Raw genomic sequence first — 26,116 nt, 5'->3', positions numbered from 1 at the left:
ACCCAATGGGAACAGACCCGTCTCTTTAGTGTGTGTTTTCTAAAACTCAATGGCCCGTATTCTCTGAAGTCGGGTTTAACTTAAACTCAGGTTTAAAGTTGTGGTTTAAGTATGGGAAGCCAAAAGTATAAACAAAATTATTAAGTTGTATGTTTCTTATGTTTACTATGCTCTTTCCTGGTTTATTGATGGTGAAGACAATAATCTATTTATACTTCCTACACAATTATGAATGATTTGAGAGCCAAATGAGCTGAAAGTATGATATCTCTACTGTTAGTGATTATGTAACAATTATTGGCTGTCCATACTTAAACCACAACTTTACACCAGGGTTTAATTTAAACCCGACTTCAGAATACGGGCAAATCTGTATTTGATGATCTGACCGTGGGCAAATAAGCTACAAATGAGATGAACATATTGGAGAATTTATGGACCTACTGTACGGTCGCAAAACTGGAAATGCTGTTTATATTTGGTGATCAAAATTACGCCTTCATCGGATTATCTTGAGTTTTAATTGCATTCATATACGGTTTAGGGGGATTTAAGAAGAATGAATTAATGTAGTCGAAACGAAATGCAATGTGAAACCGAGCACCGAAGACCGAGAAACATAAATGTTATCAAACAGTTATAAGGGGTTCTCCGACCCTGGTCAAATTGATTTCAGAAAAGAGTAAAATAACAATAAAAAAAAGATAGAAGACATAACTGTGCTTGTTTGCTTTGAAAAAGTATTTATAATGATTCAGTCAAATTCATTGATTAATCGGTGTAACGCTTTTTCCTTGCGGTTTTACAAAATCGCTTCAGAATTTACTTTACTAGATGAATGGCATTATTTTCACCAAATGTATAATTTACAGAAATTACATCAAGAAGGGCGCTTCGTTTTGTTCCAAAAATACTTTATAAATGAATAAATAAACAAATAAATAAATAAATAAATTTATCATGTAGAGTGAGATTATGGAAGTGTTAGACATTTGAGTGTAAAAAGGGATCAACAGGCCTACAAAAATAAATCAAATTATTTCAAAAATCTATTCACATTAATTATTGTGTTAACCTATCTAAATTTATATAGAATTTGTAAATTTGTGAATTTTTATTTAATTACATGTTCGCCGAAAGCGAATTTGGAGGAAAGATTATTCATCTAAAATAATTAAAATCAAATTCCTCAGAAAGTTTTTAGAGAAGAAAATTAACGTTTCGCTTGCTCGATTTCAGAGGAGAGAATGCCCTTTAAACTTGCATTTAAATTAGCACACTGTGTCATGTTTGCAGATAAAACACGGTATCTAACCAACCGATAATCATTCACGACGCAGAAGCCGCAATTATTCAGGCCATGCCTGGTAGCATTGGAAATTTGTCTACATCCACTGCAGCGAAATACGCCGCGTATCCTATACTAGTCACCATCTGCAACCAGTTCATCGTCCATCCATTAAATTATTGGTCTTATTGTCATTTAGCCCATGTACCTTTTTTTCTGATTTCCACTCGGGCTGTACCCATTTCGTCCTGATATTTAATTTCAATTTCATTTCTGTTTTTTTTTGCAACATTTTTCATAAACAAAATCGAGACAAGAAAATACTTATCTAAAATTTATGACATCAAGATAATGAGCAGATAATTTTGTATATATATCATCAAATAAATAAAAAATACAATGAATTAGATGGTTACAAGGGTGGTCACAAAGCAAGCTTGAAATTGTGACAGCCCTAGAAAAGTACTGTCACTTAGTGCCTTTTCACACGTGAATCTTGAACCATCATTGTAATGATGATTGCAATTCGTCTTTATAATCATCGGATCTTTCACACGGAAAATTCGTACCGTAATTTGAGTGAAACTTAACTGGAATTCACCTCTGGAGTAGAATTTGAATTCGTGATTGTGATTAGCGTTCGTGATTCTACTTTGGTTTCACACGTGCTAAAAAGTCGTCATTAGCCTTATTTTCACTGGAATCATCATTCAAACTACGTGGGTTTTTTACCGTGTGAAAGGGCGGTTATTCTGAACACCATGCATTTAGGGCCCAATCTAATTTGGGTTATGAACGAAATTTTTATTTGAGAAAAGTATGAATATAATGAGTAGATGAAGCCGACCATCTTGGCGAGCATTAAACAGAATGATAATTAGACTAAGTAATGTGTAGACTAAACGGCAATTAGACCAAAGCGATAGTAAACTGAATGTATTTGGCCTATATTTAGTAATAGTGAATATTGTCTTTGAACTGCGTCAATTTTTCTCATCCGAATTTTGGAAAAGCTTTTATTGTTTTAATCAACGACACCGCTGTAGGGATGAACGGAACGGGTTTGAAGGGGGGGGGGCCGAGCCGAAAGTGAGGGGGTGGTCAGACAGAAAATCAAAATAAGATGGTAATATGTACGTTTTGGTAAATGTGTAGGATGGGAGGCGAGGATCAACAATTTGTTGATAATGCTATTGCCTTTTCAGTATTTTCATTTTAGTTGCCATGAATTATGATCTGACAGATATTACTTTTTTACGAGCCTAACATATACCAGAAGGCGCTTCAGATCAAATTAGAGAAAGAGAAAAAAAATAAAGGCAGGTTCGAATTTTAACAATAAATTCGCAAATAGAATGTCTATCAAAACACTCTTATACATGCAGGTATGTTTTCAGGTTGCCCCTGAAGGTGCACATGCACAAAGAGATGCATGAAAATACATTAGGAAAGAGAATTATATAATATATACGTGCTGTGGTGTTATGTCTCTAGTCAATGCATATAATTGAAAACTGAAGAGAGGGTACAAATAACTGCAGGAAAAATATAATATGACATATATTAGAATGTTATATTTACAGGTCTAATGATTAATGTCCCTGGTCTGACTGGTCAATAATAAGATGGTGAACAAGGCAAAAGGAAAATTCATTAGGGGGGAATGTTATCTTATGCCGATTGATGAGGCTTAACGAACGAACTATAAAAAAGAAAGTCATTCAGAGGCAGATCCAGGTGGGGGAGGGCTGGGGCACATCGATCCAGCCCGTGTCCCTCCCTTTTTGAGAGCCATAAAAACAGTTGCGGATCCAGGGGGGTGGGGGCACAGCCGGCCCGTGCCCCTCCCCTTTGTGTGCCCCTCCCCTATGAAAGTGAGGACTTATTTCTTCTTCTTTTTTTTTTGCTTGTCAAATTTTTATCGGGAAAATGTGCCCCCCCCCCCCTTTTGGAAAATCCTGGATCCGCCCCTGCATACAAATATTTTTAGTTGGAAGTGTCGTGCATACGCAAGTGGAGACTTTTTTTTGGGGGGGGGGGCTTCAACATTTTCGTGACATAAATCACCATCATCCTGGAGTGAAGACCCTTTTTTTTGGGGGGGGCGCTTGTCTAATTTTTTATCAACGAAAATGCCCCCCTCCTTGGAATATGTCGGATCCGCCCCTGATGTGATTATGTCTCATCAGTGAAGTGGACATCAATTTCGAAATAGTTACAAGAAAAATTGACATTATGAAAGAAATAATAATCATGTAGAGGCTTTGTCAATGATTATGTGTATTGTTCATAGGGTAGTGGTACAAATCAACGAAGGCCAAATACGTCATATAAAGAAAGAAAGAGGTAAAATGTTGCAACCGACCCTGCATGGTAATATGAAAGAAACTATGCTACATTGTGAGAAATGGGGCCAATTTGAATCCTATGAATTGGTATGATCGAAGCACCCCGAGGGGTGTTAATGAGTGTAATTATACTCATTTGCACACTTTTAAGGGTGCAGGAGTATAGCAGGAGTATACATGTAGCTACATCATGAAGCAAAGATGAACCATGCAATAAAGGTGCAAATTCAAACCTTTCTTAACGTCTAATATTGATAATATCAGCCTTAAAAGGTGAAAATCTACTAAAAAAAAGGAAGAAATGAAACGAAATATCACGTGCTAAACCGAATGCACAAATAGTAAAGGGGGTAAATGGGTGTAATGCCGAACACCATTTGATTTGTACCGATCTGAGTACACACCGAAACAAATTAAAGTCATGATAACCAGTTATACAACACAGGTCTGTATATATCAAAGCTTAATTGTGTCATGTATGTTTTCATAAATTCAAACATGGATCAATCGTAATAAAATAATGAAACGAAACGATAACGTCGTTCGTGATTACACGAACCCCCTATCCCACAGCCCCCGGATAACCCCAAAACATACCTCAAGGGCAATCCCAATGACTTTCACTCGTCATCAGCTGCCCGACGTTTCATCATAAATTTGCGCTTGTTTCTAAAAACTCAGCCATTGATTGATCAACCACTGAATACAAAACACGACCACGATCAAACTGAGCTCAATTTGACTTGAACTAAGTATATACATGATAACATTCATTTTATTGTAAATTTGAACATATTTCCACCATTTAACATAGTAAATATTCAATATATAATGAACAGGTTGAAGACCAAACATTAACACACAAAAGATTACCCATTAACCACTAAAAATATTATCATCCATTATTTAATTTTAATTTGTAGTCCTAGTACAGTTCATTTTCAGATTGCAAACCATTCATTAAAGACAAAAAGACGGTTGACCTTACCGTAAGATATTTTGTGACTTTTTTATCCAAGAAACTTCGAAACAAAAGAAGATGTGACTATTTTCTATAACTTCAAGAGATTCCTAATAAGAGATCACCGATGATGCACCGAGATCCCAAATGAAATTCGCGCAAAAACCTCCAACAATATGACTATATAATAACAATGGTCCAATATCTCCGAAGCTGGGAACATGGCGTTGAATAAAATGCATAAAATGGAACCGCAAAGCTTGCATAAAATCACAAAATGGTTAAGAACATTGGCCGCGGGCAAAGGTAACTTAATCTTCGCGGCTTAAATGCAGAGACAAAAAAAAATCCTGATATATTGCTATCACATGTTTTATCTTGGTCAGAACGTGTCGCAGAGAGTCATAAACGGGCAACTTTAATCAAAGAGGGCGCTAGACCTAATACTAGGTGTAACGAAAGTTAAACTCTGAAGTTATTGACTTGAAGTGACTGACTGGATTTCTATAGGAACTGTTATTGCCCCCCCCCCCTCCTCTCCGGGTGGAAAGATAGCTTCTCCATGTTGACTCCCCCCAAAAAAAAATATGAAAAAAAAAAGTTTTTTGGGGGGTAGAGTATCGGTCCTTGCCCCACATTTTCCTTTGCTCTCTACTTGCTCTCTACTTGCTCCCACTGCCCCCCGCCCCCCCCCCATTAAAATATCTGTGTGCCGCTACTTTATACACATAATATTGATTGTAATTCATACATTCTCGTTATCCTTCGCTGAGATGTAAAATTTTAAAAATGTATTGCAAAGTTTTTCCCCTTTCAAAACGGATAAATGGATGAAAATCAAAATTTTCTGGGGGCTTATCAGGCCTCCACACGACTAAACATCCTTTATGATATTTCAAAGCAACTCGGAAGATAATCAAGCAAATCCCAGGCTAATGCGTTCTCCTGAGGGCATGAAAATTATATTGTGGTTATATTTTTTTGAAGCATTTTTGTTAAATCTCATTTATCATACCTTTTGTCAATGTTCCATCTTTCTTTTGCATGCTGCTTTCCGAACTTCCCTGCCTCTCTTCAATATTTCCATTTCTCTTTGTTAGAAAAAAAGCCTTCAAAGGGTATTTAAAGGTTAAAAGTGTCAGGGATTTCAGATATAAATCTCAAAAGATTACTTAGAAGTAGAAGTATAGAAACCCATTTCGATCCCATCCGCACGTGACAGGATGCCACACATTTCATAGCTAATTTGCGCACTTAAAGGTTTGATAAATGTCCGTATGTTATTAATTGATCAACCTCTGGGGAGCGTTTTATGAAAGGACTTGTCGGACGTTTTATCCGACAAGTCCTGTTTTATCCGACAGATACTATAGTAACAGTGCTTCTCAACCAATCAGAATCCAGGAAAACTGTCAGATCTGACAACTTGTCGGACGAAAATATTGATGAAACGCCCCCCTGATGTTGACGGCACAGCCCACCGTCGCCGCCGCTTCCGTCGGACAAGCAGACAAAGAGTGAAATGGGGGAGTCCAGAATGCCCATGCCTACACAAGGAAGATGTTTTCAACAGCAAAAAAGTGTGTAAAAAAAAAAATGGATTCCTACATTTCTTGAAAAGAGGCATCTATGACAAAGATGAGTGTTCCCTTTTTCTCTCTTTACATCCGCTCGTACTTTCTTATCCCATTTTTCTTACCCTCTAACTTTATAGTTCCGTTCACATTCTCTCTCCCTCCCCCCCCCTCTCTCACACACACACCCTCTCACACATCCACTCTCTCCTCCCATTTGTTTCTCGCTCTCCCTCGTTATTTTTTGTCACTCTCAAAACTCACACAACACACCCACCTATGCGCGCCAAACCCACCCTTTTTCCAAGAGTGTATGCTTGTCAAAACACTATACAGATGGAAAGATAATCACTATATTATTCCATACTATAAGAAAATAAAGTCATCAGGAGTAATCAAACATAGCAATTAATTTGTAATGGATATCTTCCATGTATAGCTCCTTTCACAATTGGTGGTGCAACTCCTTACAACCGTTTCGATTGTGTGCAACATATATTGTCATCAAATGATTGTAAACAATCGCACAAGCAACTGGAAAAGCCCCTTAAGGTATTAAAGATGACATCAAAATAGTTCTTAGTCGCATATACTGTACATATTTTTGAAACAAGAAACTACATGTATGTTGTCTGTTGGGTATCATATCTTTGAAAATGAAATGGATTAGTTTTAAAATGTTTCATCAAAATAAAAATCCTTCAGACAAACACAATTGCGCTCACCAAGTATCCCAATAACAACCAACCGAAACATATATTGACCTGTAAGCTGATAACAATTCATTTAATATGTACAACTGCTTTAAATCTTACAAATATCTTACAACTGTAGCATCTTCATCGTATCATCCCTGTGTTTTCAATAGCTATATTGCACCTTTGTTGAAAATAAACTACACAACTTCTTTCCTCTTAATCAAGATACAAACGGACCCAAAGGTGATTGTGAGACCTCATTGCTCAAGGCTGTATATTCCAGTCACTACTTGCTCAAGATATCCTGACATTGCAACAAATATCCTGACTCACTAACTGATCAAAGCTGTATAATCTTAACAAATAAATATGTAGATAGATGAAAACACATTACACAATGAACAGTAATATAATCACTCTCAAAAGAATGGCTTGTGATTAACTTTTTTTTTCTCTGTACATGTATATCAATCAAAAGTAAAACTTAAGAATCATTTGATTTTAATATTTTGACCTAAAACAAAGACCATGAAAGAATATTTTCTTGTGCCAATTAAGGGGCTGTTATGCCTGTACATTTTCCTTAATGTCTAGAAATTAAAATCATACCTCGTTATGACACTCCCGGAAGTTCCATCGCAAACCATTTTATTAAGGACTTTGCAACACTATAACCTTTGTCATGAATATGGATGAATATGGATGAAACAGAATTTCACAAAAGCAATGGCTAAAATCTTTTTTTGGTTTGGACTTAGAATTGGCAAAACTTGTGAAAATACTACTGAAAACACCCTCAAAGTCTACATCTAAGCCACTCTTTAAAAAAAAATAGTTTTTTTCTTTTGCTTTTATGTGTTACATATCTTTTTTTCAGCGACTTCAAACAAAACATTTCCTTTCATGAAAGCATGGATTGGAGTCCAACTTCTACTTTACTCTGAATTTAGTATTGGCAGAACTCATGGGAATAGTACTGAATATGACATTAATAAAATCAAAATGGCTGATCTCTATTTAAGGGGGAATGAAACCCTTGGAATAAGTTAGCTTGTGCGGAAATGGAAATTTCAAAGAATAAGATCAAAGAAAATTTGAGAAAAATCGAATGGATAATGAGAAAGTTATGAGCATTTGAATATTGCGGTCACTTATGCTATGGAGATCCTTCGATTGGCAATGGGACAAAGATGTGTGATGTCACATGTGAACAACATTCCCTTTGATGGACTATAAAATACCCCAAAATGTCTCTTTTTGCCCTTTCTTATGGTGATACAAAACTCTTATCCATAATGCATTCTTTGAAAATCTTTATAACATGCCCTCCAATAAAAAGAATACATGATCTATTGATAGATGTGATAAAAGATGCAGTTTAAGTGAAATATATACAAAAGTAATGAGAAAGTTGTTCACATGTGACGTCACACATCTTTGTCGCATTGCCAATGGGAGGATCTACATTACAATAATGATTTAAACTTTAAATGCTCATAACTTTCTTATTATTTATTCATTATTTTCTCAAACTTTCGTTGATCTGTTTCTTTGATTTTTCTGTTTTCGCACAAGCTATCGTGCTTCAAAGGTTTCATTTTCCTTTAAGTAGAAAGATTTATTTGTGATGGTTCTCCAGTTCCTCATCAATGTTTTATTTACTGTCAATAGCAGACCTGCCAACCTCTGGGAATGAAAAATTGTATTCTGTGATAAAAAAACTGTATTTCATAATAAAATGCGTGGCGCGCATGCTCATCGCGGCGCTCAAGCTGCATGCAAGCTAAAATGCGCACTGCTCTGGCAGATGAAAAAAAAAAAACATTGAAACATGTGTACATCTCACCATGGTTTTAACAAAATGATTGAGAAAAAAAGGTACCTGAAATTACATTGATCCAATAACCATATTTGTGTTTTTTTTTTTTACAAAATGATATTTTCAACAGAAAAAACGTGCTGTCGTATTTTGGTTGCAAAAACGTAAATATGCAAAAAACGTACTGGTTGGCAGCTCTGCAATAGTTATGGTTAACGCTGACATATACAGTAAAATATGATATGATAATCTTCTCTATACAAACATAAAACTTGGAATACCCACGGGGGAAGGGGTATGGCACTGCCTTTAAAGGTGTAAACCATTTTCATATATAAAAAACACATAAAAAACTTTTGTTTTTATGTCGGGTGATGTACGTGTGTCCAGTTTGAAGGGTATCAAAATTTCCACAGCAACAAGAGAGTATACTTTTCATCAGCCTTGTGCGCAGGGTACATGGAAATTGTATAGATTCCATCCTATCATTAAAAAAGAATATTTGAAAGATTAAATGTATTCAGGGCCGGGAAACGTTACTAAATACACATGCACTGAATCTGAGCTCAAAGCTAGATTCCTTGTCTAGGATCCTTTTCTGAGATGCAATGTTAGATGATGGTCTACAAGCATAGAAACAACAGTGCCAAACCCTTCCCCCTCCTTGGAATAGTCCTTCTGCAACAGAAAGAATGCAATGGATATATCTTCTCTTACTCATTTACATGGTACTATAAAACAAAATTAGCAATATCAAACCATGGATGCTATCAATGTACATATGGTCAAACCGTAACTCACCCTTCGTCATCTAAAAACAAGTTTCATCTATAAATTCACATCTTAAACATAAATGCCATTTGTGAAAATCTAAAAATGATTTTGAATAGAATCATATAAAATTACCACCAAAGTGTTTACGGTATGTAGGAATAAAAAAATGTGAAATTGCTGAGAAACTGACAAAACAACAAGCATGACATTTCCAACCAGATGTTTTGTCTTTTGCCAATCAAAAATAATACACTGCCCCACATGTGCTTATATGTGTTAGCAATCTACAGTAAGATTATGTTTCAGTTTAGGTGTCATGCATCTTCTTGGGAACACCCAAGTCTTTCCCAAAGAATTTTCTTTGAAACAACTTAATGATTTCTAAGAAAGAGAGAAAAAAAACAAACAGACGCAACATGATTCATCGATCCACAATTCAGTGCCAGATAGTTGCGTAGATTTAAAACATCATCACTTGACTTCCATAAGCATTCATATTTGCAACATTCTCGAACTAGACTGGCCATACTTTCCCTTTTTCTCCAAGAACCCATATTCCTCTTCCATACATTTATGATTTTTTTTTAAACAAAATAGAGCCCTTTCTTCAAGATCATATGATCACAAACGTTTCTGAGTACTTCTTGGCTTTTACAGTTCAATACAAATCTTGGCATGCCGAGGTGTAGCAGAATTGAGACCTGGTCCTGGACCGGGTCCTGGTCCTACAGCTCATTGCTCATGCTTTCTCTTGGTCTTCTTAGGGTTCCTGGACCTACTCTTGGCCTTGCAAAGAGGACAGATCGGAGCATTTCTGTGGATCTGCTGGTGGCATGACAGACAGTTCTAGAAATAAAAAAAATCATAATAAGAAAAAAAATCAATGACAACTGATCAATATGTTTATTTGTAACCCTAGTATTTACAAGCATATCATTTGCATTATAGATATTAATAACAGTATGAAATCCTGTTAAAGTTCAATCGTATTGAATTATAACAACCTGAAGATCTCAGTGGCGGATCATGCAAAAAAAAAAAATGTTTATAGAAAATGATGTAATCTATGTGGTGGCAAAGCTCAATTTTACCAAATCTCTAAATTTACATGAATTAATTATGCTAATTTATGCTTGAAATTAGATATGGCTGTAAATTCAGAACTAAAGTCCATGAATTACTATTTTGTAGTGAGAGATTCTTTATATCTGATCAAATGCAAAAAAAAGGAAAAATTAATCAAAATATTTCGTTACATATAAATATATATATTTAGAATTTCTTTTGTACTTTTTGCATCTTTTTAATGTTGGTTTCTATTGTTTTTTTCACTGGGACTTAATAGTTGGTGATACTTTTCTTATTGTAAAAATCATGAGAATAGTTGATTTCTTTCAGTCAAAATAAAAAAGGTGAAACAGAATTTGCATAAGCTTGGTAATGAAATCACATTTTTGAGCATTTTTTGGTCTAAATTGCATTACATAATGCTGCATAATTTTGCAAATTTGGTCTCAAACGTTGCACAAGGCTTGAAATAAAACCCATGAATTATGATTCATCCCATAATCTTGAAAAGGACTGGTCAGTTTATAATCATTTACAGGAAATCGTCACAAGTACAAAGTAAAACCTTAGAATTCTTGGAGATAGCAATGATTTTTAAAAGAAAATAGTCATGAAATGACCCCATGCGAACCTCTCATGATACAGGCTTACAAAAAAAAAGGTTGAGGAGGGAGGGGGCCATCATGCCCCCTTCCCATGGACTATTACGTGTACAGGGGTGTGAGTGGTCACAAATAAAAAGATCTGAAAAAAGCTGAAGAGTGTTGAAAAAATCTGAAATAGAAAGAGCTCCCATACTTATTGTACAGAGGAAAGCCAAAAATAAGCTGAAATTAAGCTGAAAATCAAAACCAAAAAAATCTGGAATCAGATAAAAATCTGATCTCTCACACCCCTGTACGTGTATTTAAGAGGGCATTCCTACCTTCATAGGTGGTGGCTGCTGTTTGAAAGGGGGTGGAGGAGGAAGGGGGCCGTTCATCTCATTGGTGTGGCTGGTTCCTGGCATCTGAAGGGGTGTAGGGTGTTCCAGGGGAATGGGTAGGGGGCATGAAGTAGGGGTGAGGGGTGACGGGGGATCCCTCTTCTCTGTGTCATGCCACTCTGCTCTTCTCTTCCTCAGAAGCCTGCCAAAGCAAACAACAAATTATACGACTGAAATATTCACTTATATCATCATTCAACAAACTACAAATAAATCAAATTAATTCTTAAAGATAATTATCTGATCATCTTATTCATCTGTAAATATCACAATTTTTAATCTCTTTGAGAGTCTTTGTTTTAGTTACATCTGTTTAAAACGATTACATGATGTATTTACTTCTTTATTATACACACACAAACAAAAGGTCAATACGATAAATCATACGGTGAAGCCATTAAATTTGAATTACATATGTAGCATAAATACAAAGATACAATCAATAAAAAAATAATATGACATCAATATACTTAAATTCTGTTAAAATGGAGAGGTCCATTTTTAAAACGTCATACACGAGATATGCTCTTTTACAGTTCAAAGAGGTTTTGCATGTTCAGGGGTGGCCCAATGGTAAATTGAGGGGGGGGGGATGGGCCAAGTTAGCCTAAGGTTACATCATCCTTATGCCTCTGCCCATGATAGGTGATTGTCAGAGGCGTTAAAGGGGAATTTCACCCTGACAAAGAGTTTACTGTAAAAATAGCAGAAAAAAATAATATAATATTGCCGAAGATTTGAGAAAAATCCATCAAAGAATAAGAAATTAGAATTTTATTTATTTGATTTGTGACGTCATATGTGAGCAGCTTTCCTACATGTACATATTGTATGGTAAATAAAAGATGAAATGTCATTTTCTCAAAAAACTGATTTTTTTTTTTACTGTACCTTCAGCATAACAATAGACAAATCATTTCACACCCCTTCCTAAAAGAAAGCAAAAATAAATCATCGCGAACCTATGCATTTTATATTACATAACATATGAGGCAGCTGCTCGTTTGTGACGTCACAAAAACTTAAATTTCTAATAACTTTATTAATCTTTAATTAATTTTCCTCAAACCTTCACCACTATTTTTTTCTGCTATTTTTACAACAATATTTTCTTCAGGGTGAACTTCCCCTTTAAGTTTATAAACCGTCCGTCCATCTCGTGTATACTACTTACTCTGGATCAAGTCTCCGGTCTTCCTCTGTAAGCTCTGGGATACGATCTAGTCCTATCGACATCCTCTGGGCGTTGATTTGTTCTTTGAGGCAAACGTATTCCTGGTACATCTTCCAAGCTGCCTCAAACGCCTTGTTCCTGTCTCCCTCTGTGTTCTTTATCACGCTCTCAATCTTAAAAAGAGAAAGAAAAGAGGGAGGGATGGATGGAAGAAATAAAGATAATATAAGTCTATGGTGTTGATGATGATGACAGCCATGGTTATAATAATGGTGATGATGTTGATGACATTGATGATTATAATGATGATGAGGATGATAATGTTGATCATAATGGGTATTATGATAGTGATGAGATGATGATCATGATCACTGCCATTATCATCATGTTGATGATGATGATGATGATGTCAGCAATTTTTATGATAATGATCATTATTCTCATCCTCTTTACAAACTGATGATCACAAAGATAATGATAAAGTTTACGATAGTGATTGAGGTGACAGATGGTGATGATGATGATGATGATGATGATGATGATGATGATGATGATAGTGATGATGGTGATAGATGGTGGTGAATGTGATGATGATGATGCTGATGATGATGCTGATGGATGGTGGTGGTTGTGACTGATTAAGATGATGATGATGACGATAATGATGATGATGGTGATGATGATGACGATGATGATGATGATCATGAAGATGATGATGAAGATGATGTTGATGATTATGATAACAATAATCTCTCAATAATTATGTCCATATTTTTAACAATCATAATACACTTCACCAACTAACTCTATGTCAGTCTCTAAAGTACAGTTATTAAGATACTTCAAAATATTGCTACTGTTTACTCTTTAGAAGGAGTACATTGCGATCAATATTTGTTTTTCTTCTCTTTAACTCTGCATTTGTAATATACATGTAGTTCTTTTTCTGGGCCCATTTACCATGTATATTACATGCTTCATGTGTGTAACTTTTCTGCTATATGTTTCATTGTAGCCTATAAACATGTGAATACTGACAAATGAAATGAAATCAACGGGATATTGTTACTCACTGTGTTAACGTCTGAATGTATCTGTCTGAGTTCCTCTACGTGTGCCAGCCTCTCCTGGTTGAGCAGGTCCATCTCATGCCGATATTCCTTTAATCTATCCTCCTCCTTCTCGGCCTCCTGCATATCCACCAGGAGCCGACCTTTCATCTTCTCCAGGTGGACCGTCTGTGACCTGGAGACAGAGATAGCATGGCAAGAGAGGAAACAATTCATTAATCTTCCTAAACAGAAAATATCTGCATTTATTATACTTTTCAGACTATGCACTTTCTTAGCCCAGACTATCCTTACAGGGGAAAGTTCACCCTGACGAAAGCTTGTCGTAAAATTGGCAGAAAAATACTACAAAAATTTTGGTGGAACAAATAATTAAAATAACTTTTTTTCATTTGTCAACTATTTGTCAGGTTGAACTTCCCCTTTAAACTCACATTTTCTTTTTATTTTGTTTCAGACTATTTTTAACCCCACTAAGCTAGGGTTAAGAAACAAACAAGATTCACTATGTGCATCTAATATGTTTTCCAGGGGGGGGGGTGGAAGCATGTCATTATACTGTTAAACATTATAGAAGTGTTCAAGAACATCGAAACTTTAAAAAAAAATGGCATCAATGGAAAGAAGAGAAAAGGTCCATTATTTTTGACATACAGATGACAGCAAAACTCAGAAGAAGAGCTGGGCACATTCTCATGCATTTTCAGCCCATTTCTCGTAAGCCACCTTATGTTCCATATTGCTTATACATGTACTTAAACGGCAAGTCAACCCAAAATTATTAAAATGTGGATTTGAATAAGAAAATGTAGAGAAAAAAAATCAAACAAGCATAACACTGAAATTTTTTTCAAAATCAGATGTTACGTAAGAAAGTCGAATTTCAAAATTTTCACATAGCAGTTATAGGCACAAGGGTTGAAATGCAAATATGTAAGAGTCACAAACTATTTCATTTGGATTCCATTTTAATATTTCAATTTTCTCCTATTTCACAATGAGGACCAACCAACTTCATTGAACCACAATAGGTTGTAACAATAGCAATTTAAAATATTCAAGGAGGAATTACATGTATAATCGAATATGTCACCTTATTTGCTGGGTGTCATCCAGAAATTGTATTTACAGAATCAAACTTTTGTTTCACATCACGAGGAGGAAAAAACAATATGATATTTCACATTTAAACACAAAATTTTATACAAAAGATATAGTTGGTGGGTGATATCATCACTTCCCTCATTTGCATACCGATCACGATGTGAATATAACTGTGGAATCAAGCAAAATTCTACAATGTCATCACTCTATATCCCACACCCAGTAGGTGGTTTCAGACCGCCTCGAAGTTCGCCAGTTCCAGGTATTCTCTGATCGGGAAATTTACCCCGATCAGAAAATACCAGGTATTTTGGCGGTGTGAAAGCAAACTACGCGTAATATCCCCGAAAGAAAATACCCGATAAATAGTAGGTACTTGGCGAAATTACGTGAACTTTCGCGGGGATTTTTCCAAGGTCGTGGGTATTTTGGCGGTCTGAAAGCAAATTACGGGAACTTTTAGCCCAGCGTGTTGTTGGGTGCGGCGCCGTGCATTGGTTGCTGCTGGGCTAGTGATTTTGAATTTCGCGCCTTGCTGCTTATCAGACCATACTGCGCATGCTCGTAACTTCAGGAACTTATCCCGAAGGGTATGTTTCAGGGCGGTGTGAATGCAGGAATAATTAATGGGTATTTTTCAGCCTAAAAAAGTTCTCGTAATTTAACGGGGATTCTTGTGATCGAGGCGGTTTGAAACCACCTAATGTTGATGAAATTTTCAGGGTTATGTTATTTGATTTTTCTCTTTTCATTCATTTTTCAAACCAACTTTTTTGTTGGGGAGGACTTGTCGTTTGAAGTTTATTTTAAGTTCTGATGAATCAATCCCCTACCCACCAAAGTGCATGTTAATATTCCAATTAATTACTTGATTATATGAGTTTGTATGCCGATAACAGTTAGGATATGAATGAAAGGAAATAAACATGTGTTTCCTTGAACATACATGTACATTAAAATACTTTTAGAATGGATGCCAGATCAAAATAAAAATATCTTCATATTAATTTTTTCCATTTTGATATAAAACCTCTTCTCAATTATTGAATGGGTTGAAAATAATCTGGAGACAATCTTCGTGTTTAGCTTTTGGATTTTCCCTTTTAAAGAAAATATAAACATTGTGGAAAGAGAGCGAGAGAGAGATAGTGCTAGAGATCTTGAAATATAATATTTATGAATTTTTAAAAAGAACTATTATAATGGTTGACACAGATTGAAAGGACAATACACTTGCATTTTATTGGAATGCTACATGTATATTTGATAATTCAGATAAATGACCCTTAACAAAGAGCTTTAAACCGACTACATATTTGAGAATCAATAGCAGTTCTAAACAGGTTTGCATGTTTAACTTTTTACATTTTCAACTGGAATGATTACCCAATTTGACAATCTGTCATTGCCTTGACATACATGTACAGGTGGTCTTTATCTGGGGTAATTGGTTTAAAATGCTTAACAATAAACAAAATAAATATTGAATATTTAGCAGAATCAATAAATGGAAATATCGTGTGAAATTCATGAGCCGTATCTTTTGTCAGTATGTACATGTACTGGATGTCATGCTAGCACTTCTATACATACTTTTGCATTTTTGTACAATGATCACTGATTTGATTTTTATACAATAGTCTAGATGAAAATCGAACCAAAGTACAGATATGTCAAAGCAATATTCTTTAACAATTTTGAAAGGACTGTGGTTAATTAACATTCAATGCATAAGTATGTTACAGTACATTTATTGGGGGTGGTTGTCACTGTGTGCCCTATCTGCATATTTTGTTCTCTCTCTCTCTATTGATGTAAAAATTAATTCTTGTAGCATGTGGAAATTTCAAGATATTTCCTGCTACATGTATGTCATCATCATAAAAATCAAGTGATCAAATGCCATTTTTAAAGAATTTTTTTTTAAATCAACCAAGAGTGAGCTAGATAAGAGGAAGAAACATTCAACAAAGAAATTAACAGATTAAAAAAAATATTAAGGGCAATACACTATTGTAAGATTGGATGCAATTCATGTTATTGACCCACTTTAGTGTACCCCCTCAAAAAATATGCAAAGTGTGAATCAAAACATAAAAAATTAAATAAATATGATAAATTACCTATACAAGGCATTTTAGCAGATATTAATGTCATATTTCGCTCGCTACTTTTCAATTTGAGACAAACAGGGTTAACATTTGCCATGTTGCCCTCTCCAGGAAACATCAAATATATTGCCCTCGTCTAAATACTCGGGCCAATATGAGTCTGTTGCTGGCAACAGTCGGACCGCAATGCCGCACATACAATAAAAGGCCAGTCAATATTATATAATATGCTTAAATTACAAAATACATGTGATCAACAAGTTTCACAAATGAACTTTCTTGAAAAATCATCCATGAATTATCATGTTTCAGATCTATGCAAGTGATTACAAAATTAATGATAACAAAATATACACAATTATAATAACATGGGCTGCAAGTATGGAAGTTGAAATAAAAGCACTTTGTTTTGTGAATTAAAAGTAATTTCTTTAAGATTTACTTTACCAAAACATTTCATAGCTAACAGAATATTTTATCAAACAATGGTTCTTCTCCTTGATTTTCTTTTCACATTTGTCAGTGAACACTTTTTTTTCTTACAATAACCAGAATACAATAGGCATGGTTGCAATTCCCCAGACCAAACAAATTATATGTATAATAGATAGTGGGCATTATGTAAAAGTCTCTTTGATAACAAGAACCAATTACTCAAGTGTCGACCAAATGATGCTTGAAAAGGGACCGTAGCAAAAAAACATGCATCCAAGTCTCTTTTGCGCGAAGAACAAACATCAGCCACTAGATTAAATTCAAACTAGGAATCTTTTTATATGACAGTATTTTATTTCACAGTATTCTAGACAGCATTTTATATTGAAACCATCTCATACTTTAATTCATATTTGAAATTGAATGAACATGAATCAGAAAATATGAAAACCATGGGATGTTTTTTCTTCAAATTCTACTCTCTGTTTCCATTTGATGGGGCTGTAACATTATTCACTTTAGATTTTTTTAGAAACAACACTACCGTATGGGCACTAGTATTCAACCCGGCATAATTCAAAGATTTTGACATATTCCCCAAAATATTTAGAAATAGGGAATTTATCTTAATTTCATACCTTTGTTATTTCCAGGGTAATCTGTTGTCGGTATTTTCTTTATCAATCTGTCGACTGTATGCGCGGAGGATCGAATTATGCGGCGATGGCCTTTTGCACTGAATGGCACTAGTATTCAACCTATAGTGAGGATTGATAGCAAATTTCAAAAGGGTTTAGATTGCTAAATTAGATCTAGATCTATGGAAGTCTCTGGCTTTGATTAATTCCCTGTTTGGTCTCATCTCAAATGGTCTAGTCCATAGTCGGATGGGACAAGGGCAGATCGAGAGACAGGGCCATCTTTCATCACTAGGTTGAATACTAGTACCGACGGATTGAATACTAGTACCAAAAACCGTCGCCGTAAAATTCGATCGCCCGCGCACGCAGTTGACGGGTTGAAGAAAAAAATAACGGGAAAAGAATAACCAGCATTTGCTTTTGGAAATAAGACAGGTCTGAAATTCAGGTAAATTCCATATTTCTGTATATTTGAAGAAACTCTCCAAACGGGTTGAATACTAGTACCCTTACGGTATATGAGAACATCCTTTTTTCATTTTCTTAATTAAAAGTAATGCCCAGGTATGATGCATTTTAATCTCTACCAACTTGGTATAACGTTATAGTTTGAATAGCTCTGCATACATGTATATCCCTTAATATTGAAGGAAATTAAGCTTTTATATTAATATGTTGCAATTCAAAATGTGAGAAGAAACTAGCATATTCAATGAGAGTATTGTTGACAAAACATACACCTTTCATATACACCATCCCTTTGGGAAAAATTGTATCATTGTTCACTTTCCTTTTGAGATCACTCCAAGCTGATGAGCAATTTCATCATCAACAACAGTTATTGAAACCAACTTTGAAAAAGCAAAGAATGCCTCTTACCAAAAAAATAGATGGGGAATGATAATACGATAGCCAGTTGTTTGCAATATACAGTATTTCTTTCAGTATGTTTTTTCTTTCTTTCAAAGGTTTGGGGCAGTTAAAGGACAAGTCCACCCCAACAAAAAAAATATTTGAATAAAAAGAGAAAAATTAAACAAGCATAACATTGAAAATTTCATCAAAATCGGATGTAAAATAAGAAAGTTATGACATTTCAAAGTTTCGCTTAATTTCACAAAACAGTTGTATGCACATCCTGGTCGGTATGCAAATGAGGAGACTGATGACGTCATCCACTCACTGTTTCTTTTGTATTTTATTATATGAAATATGAAATATTCTAAATTTCTCCTCATTGTCAAGTGAAACAGCGATTAATTCCTCCCTATACATATGGAATTAGCATTGTTTAATACTATATGGTTCAGTCAAGTCGGTCCCTACAGTCAGATCTGTAAAAAATGAAATATTGTATAATTCAAACAATAAACAAACAAAAGAAATAGTGAGTGATGGACATCATCGACTGACTCATTTGCATGTCACTGAGTTGTGCACATCACTGTTTTGTGAAAAATAAGCGAAACTTTAAACTGCCATAACTTTCTTATTTTACATCCGCATTTGATGAAATTTTCAGTGTTATGCTAGTTTGATTTTTATCTATTTATTCAAATCAACATTTTGCTGGGGTGGACTTGACCTTTAAAAATATCATCTTGATGCCAAATTTCTTGATAATTCTACGCTCAGTCACAATGCTGCTGAGAGTCACTTACCTTAGAACATTTTCCAGCAAGTGGATACTCATCCTGTTTCCTCCGTTTGATAACAGTTTCGAATATCAGATAACCCCTCCTCAAAGTCGTCCTAAAGACTATACAACAGTTGTCCAAAAACTTGCAGCAATAAAAGGGGGTATATAAAGGACCATAAGAATGGCTAATAGTCACAGAATGGCTAATAGTCAAGATGTAGTCCTGTACAAAAGCAGTGCTACATTGGTCCAAAACTTGCAGAAAAATGGGTAGATAATGGAAAAAGACAATTACTAATCATAGGAGAGGGCCTCAAACGAGTCGTCCAAAACATGCAGCATCAAAGGGATAGGATATTGGAGCAAGAAAGTGGCAAGTCAGATCCACTAAGAAGCAGTGCAACAGTGGTCCAAAAAATTACAGCAACAGGGATAGCTCAGACAATGACTCTTCATGGGAAAAAAGAGATGGATGCCGTTCATAAGATCCAAGTTTTCAGACACCATCCCCCACGAGCGAGCCTCTACCTTCCTCTTGATCGAGCCGGAGCAGTGGATAAAATGAACAATCTTGGTCAATGCAATCACTAATCGACCCTACTTGAATAGAGCTCAGCTGCTGCATGCCCTGATTGTTCATGTGTTGGCTAAGTGCTGGGGTCTTTTGTGTTCGCGTGTCTTGTCTGCTAGACCATGAACATGGGAGTACAGTCTCCCAGACGCAGAAAAGGGGGAGGGGCCTGTCGGATAAGCAACAAATTTGGCTGGCTGGCTGGCAAGCCAATCCACCACCTTCCCCTTCTCTCTCTATTTGTCTCCCCCCTCTCTCTCTCTCTCTTTCACCCACCCTCCCCTCTCCATATTTTCTTCTCTCCTTTTCTTGAAATTGATTGTCTAATTTATTTTCTTTGTTTCATCGATATTTATCATTTTTTCTTTTACTCCTAGTATAAGTGTTTATAGTCACGATGCTGTTGAAAGTGACTTACCTGGGAACATTTTCCAGCTCGTGGATATTCATCCTGCCCCCTCCTTCTCTTTGTATAATAACATCAGTATTAAATGTTTATAGTCAAGAAGAGATGGTTGACGAACATTTTTCATTCAAGACCCACTTAAATTCATCAATTAAAAAAAAAATCTGTTTCATTTGAAAGAAGATATGCATTAAGCAATACATGTTTTATTTACAGGTATTTGTCTCAAAATCGTACTGTTTTTCATTTCAAAATGTTAAAAAAAAATATTGATGGTGACATTTGTCATTAAGTATTTGATATGAATAACATTTGACAAACAATGCCCTTATGGCATACTTGTAGACAATATACATGAGTACAGAATATATTATTGCCGCAATGATAAAAAAAATATTAATATAATTTGTCTTATGAAATCAAACAATCGCACTCCTATCTATCGCTTACTAATACAGATATTAAAAATGACATTAGCAACAATTTCAAGTACCCATGATACTTCCAATCTAGAATTGTCCTTAATAAAATGACAGAAGAGATAAAAGAGTGAGGGAAAGGCGAACGATGACAGTTTGATCTATCCGGGGATAATCTGATACTGACTGGGAGCCGACGGGTTAATACGGGGCAACAGGAGGCTCGCTTCCCAAATCACTGAGCAGGGAAGGATAAAATGCCCCCAATCAGGCCGTTAACACCTCCATCAATTATTCAGGCCGGAGGCGAGCTACCAACCACCGAGCATTATCTGGCAACAAATCCCTACACTCCGTCATTCTTTGGTGTCTTCCGAGCTACCTTATAGCTCTCCCCGGGTGCGTTTATCATCTCTTTTCTGCGGTAAAAAGAATCACGTTCTCAAAACGTGTTTTGAGATACTTTTTGCAGATATGATATTAAATGCAACTTAGGTGTTTTGATTGTTGCCGATTGGGTTTGAAAAGACTTTTCAGATTGCACAAATTTGTGCGAATTGTAACATTTATGTCTGAGCCTGAAATATCAATCTACAATTCTGCATGAGGGACAAACGCAAAGTTGTGTTGAAATGCAGTTGAACTTCCATCACTTCTACCCATTTCTGGTTCCAGAGTAAAAACTGACTCACAATTCAAACTAATTTGAAAAGACAAAAAAGAGAATATTTAGAGGATATGTATGTAAGATATAGAAAAGGATAGATTGATAATACATAAAGATACTCCATTTTTTAAGTAAAAATCCACCCTGCCACAATAAAAGTTGATTTGAATAAAAAGAGAAAAATCAAGCAAGCATATAACACTGATAATTTCATCAAAATCTGATGTAGAAAAAGAAAATTATTAAATTTCAAAGTTTTGTTTCATTTCACAAAAAAGTTCTATTCACATACTGGTCAGTATACAAATATGCAATTATGAAATCTCCCACTCACCATTTCTTTTGTATTTTATTATATAAAATATGTAATGCTTTAATTTCCCCCTCACTGTCATGTGAAACAAAGTTTTATTCCTCTCTGAACATGTGCAATTAACAGTGTTCGAACATTTTATGGTTCAGTCAATGAGGTCTTTATTGTTAAATCTGTAAAAACTAAAATATTGTATAATTCAAGCAATAAAAAAAGAAATAATGAGTGAGGGAAATCATCAACTCTAATTAAAATATCACTGAGTTGTGCATATAACTGATTTGTGAAATTTTGAAGAAATTTTCAGATTTTAATATGTTTGTTTAATATTTCTCTCTTGATTCAACTCAACCTTTTTCTTGCATGGGTGGACTTGACCTTTAAAGACATAATGGGTAAAATTATAAAGGGTCTTTTTTTATAAAAAATTCCATAACTATGATGTGTGTTTTACATGGATTAAAAATACCAAGGAGATATTAAAAAGCAAATCAACTTTGTGCAGATAATTTCAAATTAATATCTGTAACTGAAAACAAAAACCAAGATAATCTTTCAGTTGCATGGTGCTCGATAGTCGGTCACATTTTAGTACATGGAATAAAATGGGGAAGATTATTCCAGGGAGTTGGGAGTGATTCCATGTTTATTTTTCACTTTTATGAACACTACATCCTGATTCTGAAGTGCATTTTTGAAGCTTCATTTTACATCACATCTCAGACACAGCATGGAGGTGGACACTGTAATAAACAGGACCCAACACAGATTTATTAGAACATTAAAAATCACTGTCAACCCTTGATTTTTGAAGGGCATATCAGATAACAACAAGTCAGACATTAAAATCAAGCCATTAATTAGGTTGTCTCATCAAGGAGCTGAGCTAACAGATGAACAGGGATAAAAGGGGGATTAGCCGTTCTATGAAAGAGGGGATTGATTAATACAAGGGTTGCAGGTGTGAACAACCAATTGACTCCTACAAAGAGGGGCAAAGAGAGGGTGAAAAGAGGGTGTATAGTGGGGGGTTAACTTTAACAAAAGTCTTTTCAGGAATAAACTTGAAACATTCTGGATTTTGGGTATATGGAGGAGGGTATTCTGAGTTACATATTGTAGGCCTACATGTCTGCTAACCTGTAATTCTGTTGGGTGTAGTATGCACTGAAGTTTAGAAGTTGACAAAGACTATAGGCAGATGACATTTCTATTTAATGATCTTGAAGGAGAGTTGTGAAACTTGATTTGAAATTGCATTTTCTAAGGAAGATATAATGAAAATAATGAAGAATTCCCAAATTCAAATGCAACAGTCATTACTCAATTCATGAAAGATGCATCTTTTCATATCAGGATTGATGAAACAATTATTGAACAATGCTAGATATGTACCCTTTTCTAATCACTTTTATAATCATGGCGAGATGCATACCCCTTTTAAATATTTTTAATTACAGCTTAAGAAATAAGAACTACCATAATCAATTAATAATTTGAGGAATGTTAATTAATTTTATACCACATATCAACTTATCAGTTGACTATGCATTTAGCTGTAAAAATTTGACTAAGGTATTGAAGTGAAATAAAACAAACATCATCAGTGATTATGTAAGATTTAAAATATCACTACAAAAGGGCTTCATGAATATTAACCCATAGACATACTATGTACAGTGCCTTCTTTTGGAAACATTATTCATGTATTGAATCGTCTCCTTCAGCAGACATTTTGCAGTTCATCTTTAAGCTGAATGCTACCATTCTAAGTGCAGCATGTGTGGCTGTTCTTGAATAATAATAAAGTATAGTGCACATATCCACCTTGCTCAAGGCGCTCCTATATTACCCAGCTAGGCTAGTCTACCAATTACGGTGCTTACAACTTTTCGAGGAATTACTTCCTGCCAGAATTCATTTATCTCACCTGGGTTGAGTGCAGCACAATGTGGGTAAATTTCTTGCTGAAGGAAAACATGCCATGGCTGGGAATCGAACCCACGTCCCTCACATTGAAAGATTAAAGTCTTAACCAATAGACCACAATGCGCCCCCCCCCCCTCCCGATAGAATAAAAGCCATCGAACTTGAGCTTTAAAAACATTACACACTCCAAACTGGCAATGCTATGAAAATAACAAACTCACTATAAAAATACAAATTGGCATCTTTACGGTTAACTAATATTCTTTTATCGTTAAATTTGATGATGTCATATCAATATGAAATATTTATTCAAATCATGAAAATGTTTTTTTTTTATTCAATGATTTTTGCCATATTTGAGGAGCAAATAAGATTGATTTTGACTTTGGGAAAGCTTAGTAGCTCTGCTGGATAAAGCGCTCTTGTTCTTCACCAATCCAGACAGATGCAATGAGCATTCATGCATAGGTTGAATGAGACTCAATGAAGCAAGCTCCTCTCCCTGAGCGGCACTCTCTCAAAGTAAACACCGACGGTTTCACACACAAAAAAATAACAACGCAAAACCTGGGGAAAATTGAGGATTTCAAACTAAATTAAAATCTGATTGCTGTTCTCTTTGTTACAGTTAGTCAAAACAGTGATTATGTTTTATGTCAGCATATAAAGCACTCCCTTTGGAGTGGGTATACTGCTGATACCCATATTGACATCCGCCGGTTTCTGGTCCTGTCTGCAATCTCGCCCCCTCTCTTTCTCCCCTTCTCTTTCTACTGTGGGAATTCAACAAGTGTTGTGTGGACCTTTTGCATGTAGTGTTTTCTTTTCCCCCTGCAACTTGCTGTACTGTAAGTTGGCTGGTTAAATTACAAAATAATCAAAAGCTCATATTAAAGTCTCTCATAAGTTTTGGTAATTCCCTAGGGTTGGTCATGACTCATAGTTTCAGTTAATTACTTCATTAGGCGGTGCTGCACCAGCCCGAGTTTGCTCAATCTCGAGATTTTAGCCCGATCGGCCCTCTTCGCGATTAGTCTCGAGATTCAAGAAACCCTGTCTCCACCATCGAAAGAAGAGCGATTCCTGCTCGAGCGAGGCATCGATGCATTATGGTCTGACGCCGTGAATAATTAATCCCAAGTGCGTCTGCACCTACGAATAAGCGCGATAATTCATAAAATAGCGCGCAATTTTGCAAATAATCCCAAGTTGACTTGGGATTGCAATCTCAAGATTAATTCTACGAACTAGCGTGATAATTGCACCTCCATTACAAACAATCTCGAGGTTGTTCAGATCGGGATAATTTGCCGGATCAGAAATAGCGCGCTAATTTGAAAACTCGGGCTGGTGCAGACAGCTCTACTGAATGGGTCTGTCTCCAGCTAAAAGGATATGAAATAAAAAGTTCAAATACATGTAGTGGATGTATTTTGCAATTTACGGAATGGGCTGAAAATTTTTGGATAAAAATAAATGTTGATAGCTTTGAGATATTTAGAAGTTAAGTGTTCAAACTCAAAGGGGTCTTTAAAAAGAAAAAAAAAGAATAAAACATTACCAAGAGATAGTGCTAAATATTTTCAAAAGTGAAATTCATAATTTAATCAGGAATCAAGCATGAATGGTCACTGCCCTTTCATAAAATTGACATTTTAAACGATACACTAAGTACTGTAATTCACATTATTGAATCATTCACCTCTAAACAGGGTACAAGTGAATATTGATCTGAAATATCCCCTACAGAAATTTAAGCATGCTGCATGCTACTAACTAGCATGCGACTAGCAGGGCGCTCGCTTAATAAGCGAGTGCATGCTAGCGAACAGATCCTGCTCACTAAAAGATCGCTTAAATATTACTCTGCATGCATATTACACGCTTATTAAGCTAGCCGCATGCTAGCTACTAGCATGCCGCAAGCTTGAAAATTTCTGTGAGGGATAGCATCTAATCACTTATAATCAGGAATTATTTCCTTGTCTAATCATCCCTCCTTGAAGATAAATATAGTTTTGAGATCCCAAAAGAAGGCACTACACATACCAAAATGAGGTAACATCAATGAAACCATTTAAACTCTTTCTTTCATTTGATCTGAAATATAGTGTCTCATCCT

At 35.4% G+C, this 26,116-nt stretch overlaps 1 protein-coding gene across 1 annotated transcript; it reads right to left on the bottom strand.

Moving 5' to 3' along the window:
- Nucleotides 1-6,930: 6,930 nt before the first annotated feature.
- On the bottom strand, nucleotides 6,931-20,370 carry LOC129258895 (zinc finger C4H2 domain-containing protein-like). Its single transcript, XM_054897132.2, has 5 exons — nucleotides 19,712-20,370; nucleotides 13,763-13,934; nucleotides 12,690-12,862; nucleotides 11,456-11,657; nucleotides 6,931-10,308 (listed from the first exon to the last, which is right to left on the bottom strand). The coding sequence occupies exons 1-5, from the start codon at nucleotides 19,741-19,743 to the stop codon at nucleotides 10,195-10,197; spliced, it is 693 nt and encodes a 230-aa protein (XP_054753107.2). The 5' UTR covers nucleotides 19,744-20,370; the 3' UTR covers nucleotides 6,931-10,194.
- Between the last annotated feature and the right edge of the window lie 5,746 nt (nucleotides 20,371-26,116).

The sequence above is a fragment of the Lytechinus pictus genome, chromosome 4 (assembly GCF_037042905.1).
Source record: "Lytechinus pictus isolate F3 Inbred chromosome 4, Lp3.0, whole genome shotgun sequence".
NCBI lineage: Eukaryota > Metazoa > Echinodermata > Echinoidea > Temnopleuroida > Toxopneustidae > Lytechinus > Lytechinus pictus.
This window is presented reverse-complemented; position numbering and strand designations above follow the sequence as displayed.

Coding starts and splice junctions, on each gene's coding strand:
- LOC129258895 (XM_054897132.2), bottom strand. CDS start 19,743: ATGAGTATCCACTTGCTGGAAAATGTTCTAAG. Junction 13,935..19,711: donor TTGCTGGAAAATGTTCTAAG/GTAAGTGACTCT, acceptor CTCTGTCTCCAG/GTCACAGACGGTCCACCTGG. Junction 12,863..13,762: donor TACATTCAGACGTTAACACA/GTGAGTAACAAT, acceptor TCTCTTTTTAAG/ATTGAGAGCGTGATAAAGAA.